At 23.7% G+C, this 7735-nt stretch overlaps 3 protein-coding genes across 4 annotated transcripts in view; 1 reads left to right on the forward strand and 2 right to left on the reverse strand.

The window, feature by feature from the left end:
- Positions 1-2044, forward strand: LOC102677101 (succinate dehydrogenase [ubiquinone] iron-sulfur subunit-like). Its single transcript, XM_006614836.2, has 5 exons — positions 1-446; positions 742-1001; positions 1191-1488; positions 1597-1719; positions 1822-2044. Exons 1-5 carry the CDS (start codon positions 240-242, stop codon positions 1957-1959), a joined length of 1026 nt encoding a protein of 341 aa, XP_006614899.1. The 5' UTR covers positions 1-239; the 3' UTR covers positions 1960-2044.
- Positions 2045-2089: 45 nt separating this feature from the next.
- On the reverse strand, positions 2090-5478 carry LOC102677249 (ovarian-specific serine/threonine-protein kinase Lok-like). Its single transcript, XM_006614837.2, has 8 exons — positions 4758-5478; positions 4338-4613; positions 3986-4242; positions 3714-3917; positions 3446-3619; positions 3203-3367; positions 2833-3119; positions 2090-2796 (listed from the first exon to the last, which is right to left on the reverse strand). The coding sequence occupies exons 1-7, from the start codon at positions 4903-4905 to the stop codon at positions 2901-2903; spliced, it is 1443 nt and encodes a 480-aa protein (XP_006614900.1). The 5' UTR covers positions 4906-5478; the 3' UTR covers positions 2090-2796; positions 2833-2900.
- Positions 5479-6261: 783 nt separating this feature from the next.
- The window catches only part of LOC102677381 (ubiquitin-conjugating enzyme E2 G1), a 3227-nt gene continuing 1753 nt past the window's right edge, over positions 6262-7735 (reverse strand). For both annotated transcript variants that reach the window (XM_006614838.1, XM_031510022.1), the window contains exons 4-6: positions 7498-7676; positions 7288-7410; positions 6262-7200 (exon numbers count right to left, since the gene is read on the reverse strand). In XM_006614838.1, the coding sequence (XP_006614901.1) occupies positions 7330-7410; positions 7498-7676 (260 nt within the window). In that variant the 3' untranslated portion in view covers positions 6262-7200; positions 7288-7329. The remainder of the gene's footprint in view (positions 7201-7287; positions 7411-7497; positions 7677-7735) is intronic.

Below are 7735 nucleotides of genomic sequence, written 5' to 3' on the forward strand. Positions count from 1 at the left end.
TTTTCTCATCAAATATATATTAGCATATAAATTATATATTACAATATTTTCATTTTTAAGAAAAAATTATTGAGAATAACTATGAAGTTATTTCAAATGATGATATTTTGTTTCTCTTTTATCTAAGAATTATACAGTCACTATAAAACAAAATGATCGAAAGATTAGAAAAACGAAATATGCCTTTATAGAATCTCAGGTGGCACTTATAAAAGGTTTCTCATAAAACTTTTAGAATTATGTTCAACTTTAACACTATCAGTCATGCGAGCCAATTTTGGTCTTGTACAATTGCATCTCTTCGTCGATACAAATGTCAAAATAACCGTTTTCGAAGCCATAGATTTCTGTCCAGTACAAAAAAGGCAGAAAAGCCACCATCTGAGGAAGATAAACTTGTGACCGCCGAAATTGCTATTGTGAAAGAATGCAAAACACCTCCAGAAGTTAGCAGCCATAAATGTTACAGTTATATTAAAGAAACTTATCAAAAGCTTTCTTCGTTTCCTCATATGTTATAACATATTTCGTCTTTCTTTTCATCTTATCGATTCTATATAAATTCAGTTGTAATATTTTATTTTTAAAAATGATAAAATTATATAAGTTATATTATTTATATGTATATATTGATATATATATAATACATTAAATTCAATATAGTATTAGATATAAATTGTTTTAACAATTTTAAAAAATAAATATAAGTAATTTAAATGACTTGGTTTGATTAATTTTTAGGAACGAAAAACAGATATAAAACCAAGATTACAAACTATTCGGGTATATCGTTGGAATCCAGAAAAGCCAAATGTAAAACCATATATGCAACAATTTAGTGTGGATTTAAATAAATGCAATGGTACAATGGTATTAGATGTATTGGCATTAATAAAAGCAGAATATGATCCCACGTTATCCTATCGAAAATCCTGTCGTGAGGGAATTTGTGGATGTTGTGCAATGAATATAAATGGTGTCAATAACTTGGCTTGCATCACGTAATGCGGGAAAAATATTTTTTTTTGTTGTTTCATAATGATGATATAAATATACTATAGATTTAATTTTGCTCGATTATTTATTCTTGTACGAGTCATAGTTATTTAAAAATTGTAAAATTTAATATTTTTATTATTATAAAATTGTATAGTATCTTATTTTTTCTTTTTTTTTTTTTTTTTTTTTAGAAAAGCATTAGAATCATCAAAGCCTATAGTTATTTATCCTTTACCACACGCATACGTAATTAGAGATTTAGTAACGGATTTGGAACAATATTTGAAACAATATAAAAATATTGAACCATTTTTAAAACGAACTGGAGAAGATAATTATGTCGGTTTACGGCAAATTCTACAGAGTCCAAGAGATAGAGATAAACTTAATGGCTTATACGAGTGTATCTTATGTGGATGTTGTACTTTTGCTTGTCCACCGTATTGGTGGCTCGGTGATAAATTTTTAGGTCCATCAACTCTTTTGCAGGTATGTCATATATAAAAAATTTGATTATTTGTACAAAAAATAATTTTATAAATAAAAAATAAAATTTTAATAAATTTTAAATTTAATTTTAATTTTCTTATCATATAGGCTTATAGGTGGATAATAGATTCACGTGACATGGGGCATAAAGAAAGACTTAATAAATTACGTGATTATTACTCGGTATATCGATGTCACACTATTTTTAATTGCACAAAAACTTGTCCGAAGGTATGAAATATTAAGTTTATAATTCAATAAAATTTAAAAAAAATAAAAAATTAGATCATTTTTAATAATTTATTTCTATTATTATATAAATATCTTTTAAAGGGTTTGAATCCTGGAAAAGCAGTAGCTCAAATAAAACGATTGTTAGCGGGACTTGCTAAAAAAGAACGACCAGATATAGAAACTCCAATTCCAAATCCATGTCGAGGCGAAGAAGAGTATCCATGTAGAGAGGAATAGATAAAAATGAAAAAACGTGATCAATAAAACATTACATCTTTATACGATTTGTAATTGTATATAAATTGCATTTTCTTATTATATACAAGAGTTTATTTTTTTTTTTTGATGAAATGAAAAAATAATTAAGTTTAGTTTTCGCGATATATTGAAAAAATTATTTGTATTAATATATACGAAAATTTTAGCAAAAATTGGCACAAAGACAACGAATTTTTAATAATCATTACAAAACACACAACACACAAAAATATAAAATATTTTGTACATATCAGTTACATAGTTTCATATCACTTACTTAGTTTTCTATATTTTTAATTTTATTTATACTACTCTTATATGTATACTTGTGAAGATTAAATTAATTTAATGTTTAATTTATATTGTATTTTAATTTATTTTCCTTGTTAATGAAAAAATTCCTTCAATGAAAAATTAAATTGAATTCTTGTAATATATTTAAACTTAAATATTAAATAAACTTAAATATTAAAATTTTAAATATTGAATTATTTAGTTTATATTAATAATGTTTCATTTACAACAGATTCATAATAGATTAGAATTCAATAATTATTGAAATGATACTATTAAAATAAAATGAAATAATTAATTTAAAGTATTATTACTTTAATTTATCTCTTTTGTTAACTCAATGAATAATTAGATTGAACTTTTATGATATGTCTAAACTTAGACTGATTAATCTAATGGACATTATTTAATTAATCAATTTACATTATAAATATTTAATTTGTAATAAATAGATTTCAATGATTTTCAAAATAATATTAGATCAAAATGTATGTAATGCAAAACTTTTTCATTCTAATATAAATAATTTTAATAAACAAAATAATTTTATAAATTATTTGGAAATAAATTTAATAAACAATTTTAAAAAAGTATTTATATATATTACCTAAGTTATATATTATTAACTATATTTCTAATCTTGCTCTTTTGATCAAATTTTGATATTGTTCATTTTTACATTGAATATTAGAAGAAATACTTTCAGGTGGTATATTTTCATCATTTTCTTTTGATAATATCATGTCAATACTTTCTCGAAGTTCACGGTCTTGTAACCAAGGATGTAACAAAACTTGTTTGATTGTAATCCTTTTCTTTGGATTAACTGTCATCATTCGTTTGATCTAAAATACCATATTATTAGAAAATACAAATATTTTTATTTATATAATCTATTTCAATAACATTTTATTAGATAATACTGTACCAAATCTATAGCTTTACTTGTTATATGTCCAAATTTTGAAGAAGGAAAGCTATATTGTCCTTTTTTTATTTGATCTTGTAAACTAATATTTTTATCTTGACAATTAAAAGGAACTGAACCACTTAAACAAGCATATAATATTACTCCCAAACTCCATACATCAACCTGATAAATTTATAAATATGAATAGTATATAAATTTATTTTATATTTACTATATATATTTTTATGCAGGTAAACATACTTGATTTGTATAAGAACCTCGTCCAATAGTAGATAATATTTCAGGTGCAACATACATAGGAGTTCCACAAAATGTTTTCATCATAGTTTGAGCATCAACTAATTTTGATAAACCAAAATCTGATACTTTTGCTAATGTAATATCTGAATTACTAGCTAATAATATATTTTCTGGCTATTAATGTAAAAATAATATTCATTTATAATTTATATTTTGAATTAAATACTTTATGAATTAAATATCAAAAATATTTAAAAAGTATAAATACCTTTAAATCTCTATGAGTTATACCACAGTCATGAAGGTAACTAACAGCTAATACAACCTGATAAAAGATTAATTTTGCATGTTTTTCTGATAATCTTCCTCTACTTTTTATTCTTTCGAAAAGTTCACCACCTTCCATTAATTCTAAAACTATATATACTGCTTTCGGAGTATCCACAATTTCTTCCATTCGAATTATACAAGGCTAAAGAATAGAAAATATATTAATATATTATATAATAATAATTTTTAATAATTGATATATTAACTTACATGTTTTAGAGCTTTCAAAATTTTAACTTCATTCATAATTTTTTCAGGATCATTTAACGGATGTTTTTGCCCATTTGTTGTACTACCTAATTTCATAATAGTTTTCAAGGCAAATTTTTTACAACCAACTTTATTAAATATCATTTTCACCTCTCCACATGCTCCAGATCCTAATTTACGTGATACTGTATATTTACTTTTGAGTTCAGGTGGTAAATTATTACTTTCAAAAGCTGTTGTACTCATGAAGACATAAACTGTTATAATATTATAAAGAAAATATAAAGCTTATGTAGAAAATTTATATTTGCATATATTTTATATATATTTATATAAAATATGAAATATTTACCAATAACTATAGGTTGTGCTAAAGCTATTTTGTCATTACTTTCAAGAATTACTTTATTCCCACGTCCTACTTTTTTTCCATTAACAAAAGTTCCATTTTGGCTTAAGTCTTCTAAATATACTATGGCATCATTGGTATTATCATCAATAAATTCTCTACTTATCTTGAAATGTATCTTACTCATTACACTAAGCCACTTTGGTTTTAATTCATTATTAGTTATACAAATATCACAGTTTTGTGAGCGACCAAGTGTATATACATCTTTAGTCATTTCTATAAAAATAATTATTTTTATTTAATATCAATATTTTAGTAAATTATTTTTATAAATTCAAATTAATAACATAAGAAACATATAATATAATGCACAATATTAAATTATTAATAAATAATTAATAATGAAAAATATATTCATACCCATTGTTCTAAAAGGTAATTTACTTGGACATAGTCTACCCCATACAATCATAGGTTTTTCTTGTAATAATTCTTGTGATTGAGTAAAACATATTGATTCTGCATCTTGAGTAGGAGGTAATGTTAAAACAATTTGTTCATCATTCATAATTATAAATTACTTGGTTTAATAGAAACCAAAAAAAATGTGCTATGTCAAATTTTTTAATAGAAAAAAATAAAATTAAACAGAAATAAAACATAAATAATATTAATCATAACATTATTGTTTAATTTTTTTTATAAAATAATATTTTAAGTTTATGTAATAATTTTAACTTAAATCTAAATATTTATTTTTATATATTTTTAAGAATTGTATGAAAATACGACGTTAAATTATTATTATTGTACTTGTTATTATACACATGTAACTCATAATGTAAACAAAAACATGAAACTAGAACTTCGAAAAACATCATAAGAACCTAAAGCATGGTTACTGTACACAATATAGAATTTAGAAATTTAATTCCTAGAAGGAATATCAGTCTGATTGGTTATTTCTTACAGAGCCAACAAAATCGCACAAATAAGCACACACAATAGTTTAAAGTGTCACATCTACAAATAAAATTATATAGGACTGTGTGTTAGTGATTAAAGGAGGGGAAAACTCTTCTTGTCCTTATCCGCCTTGGAGACAAACTTCTGAACTGTGCACAGTAAAAGAAAATTTGAATTCTTTATGTTGCATTGTTAAATTTAATTTATAAACATTTCCTATAGATCTCTGTTTCCAATTAAATTCAATATATTTTAATATTATCACAGACAATATATTATTTTAGTACATGTTTTTATCAATTTTTTATCATAACAATTTCAATTTTTTATTATATAAATCTAAATTAAAAATTTTATTATAATTACATATTTTATTGGTGAATTATTTTCAATCATTCGAATTAACCTTTTTCAATAAATATTGTGTACATGTAAATATGTGCACATCGAAATCAAATATTAGATATATTAACGGTTTTCTAACAATTGAATAATATAAATTTATATTATTAAAAAAAATGTATAATTGAATAATTTTAATATATTTATATTCTATATCAGTTATTTTTATCATTAAAATTATAAAATTCATTACTTTACTGTTTAAGTATACAATACATATAAATATTTATCAATTTTTTGATACCTAAAACCCAATATACCAAGCACTAATATGTAAAAACAATATATAAAGAACAATATATAATGTATTAAACGCAATTATAAATCAATTTAAAAAAAAAACGAACAAAAAATGATTTATAAAAAAAATTAAAATAATTTCATTTAAAATCTTATCTTCTAATTCATTTAAAATAAGATATTATTTATTATATCGGCAGATAATTAATCACAGTATAAAAAAAGAATTAATTTGTTTCATTAATAAGTAATAAAAAAAAAAAATTCTTTTCGTACTAAATAACATAAATAGAATACAGGTTCAATGTAATAGACGTTTTCCATATTGTAGAATTTAATTGACAGTATGAAATTATATGTAGTCGGATAAAAAATTTGAATGTATCTATGACTTCGAACCGCAAGTTTAAATATAATTAAAAAGATAGAATTTTTTTTTAATAATCACTTCAAAAACTGGCACTGGTTAAAATGCGTACAAAGTTTTTGTAGTTATGTACGAAATTTTTACGTTAAGTTTACTATTTGTAATTAATGATATTATATCTAATAATAATATTATTATTAGCATTATTATCACTTTAATTAGAATTCGTTATTTTGGCAACTTACGGTTCAACGGAAATTTCATCTCTTTACATAGCCGCGATTGTACAGTTTAATCGACATTATGTTTGCCGCAGTGTCACAATTGATTCACATATATTTCGTTTCCATTTTTTACTGGCATTACATTTAACGACTGTAGCATATATATACCGTGTATTTGACTTTACAAAAATTTATTTATGTATATTTACGAAAGTAAGAAAATACGAAACGCCACTAAGGAATTATTATTCAATAATAAACGTAAACATTTTAAATTACAGGCTTTTAGGTGTAAAGGGTGAGGGCTAACTCTTGAGCAGGAGGAACAGGGAAGTTAAGTTTATAACTATCAATATTAAGATAATAATCGTACAGATAATTTTTTTTGTATTATGTATATGTGTAAATTAGTTTTTTAGTTGTTTATTATGTAAAAGGTGAGCTGCATGTATTTCCCTTATGTTCTTCGTATCAATGGATGGTACGTCAGTGGCGGTGGTATAAACTTCATAGAGATGTGTGATTTTATCTTTTATTGTCACACATACTCTGCCTCCCTTTTTCTGCTTAAGAATGGGTCAGGCTATATCCGTTTTTAGTGGCACTGTTATCCATTAGCTTAATGCTGAGCATCGGTTTCTTTCTTACAGTGCTTACGGCTTCCCTATAGAGATATAAAGAGAAAATTTATCTAAATATATCATTAAAATTATTTACATGATTATTGCAAAACATATTGCATAAAACATACCGGAATTAAATAAGTCTTTCCATTTGAATAATTGTTCATCTCCTACAAACACTCCTCTTGGCTTTTTCTGACACACCTCGCCACCTTTCTTTTGAATTCTGCATAACTTTCCCTCCACTCTTTCTATAATATATCAATTAAGATTAAAAAAATAAATAATTATACAATACATAAATAATATAAGTATTTATAAAATAAAATATTATTTACGGCAGCATCCACATTAGCAGGACTTTCATCATTAGGATCTGCGAGCATACTAATAACACTTATCAAGATAGTCTCAACTGTGTGAACTGGTAACCACCGTTCTGATGCTTTTTCATAACCCCATTTATCATCTCCAGGTTCGTGCAAAATCGATATGCATACATTGCCATTCTTCTCGACTATAAATATGACATATTGCCATAATTTTCCATATATATATATATATATATATATATAT

The sequence above is a fragment of the Apis dorsata genome, unplaced genomic scaffold, assembly GCF_000469605.1.
Source record: "Apis dorsata unplaced genomic scaffold, Apis dorsata 1.3 scaffold_198, whole genome shotgun sequence".
NCBI classification, from domain to species: Eukaryota; Metazoa; Arthropoda; class Insecta; order Hymenoptera; family Apidae; genus Apis; species Apis dorsata.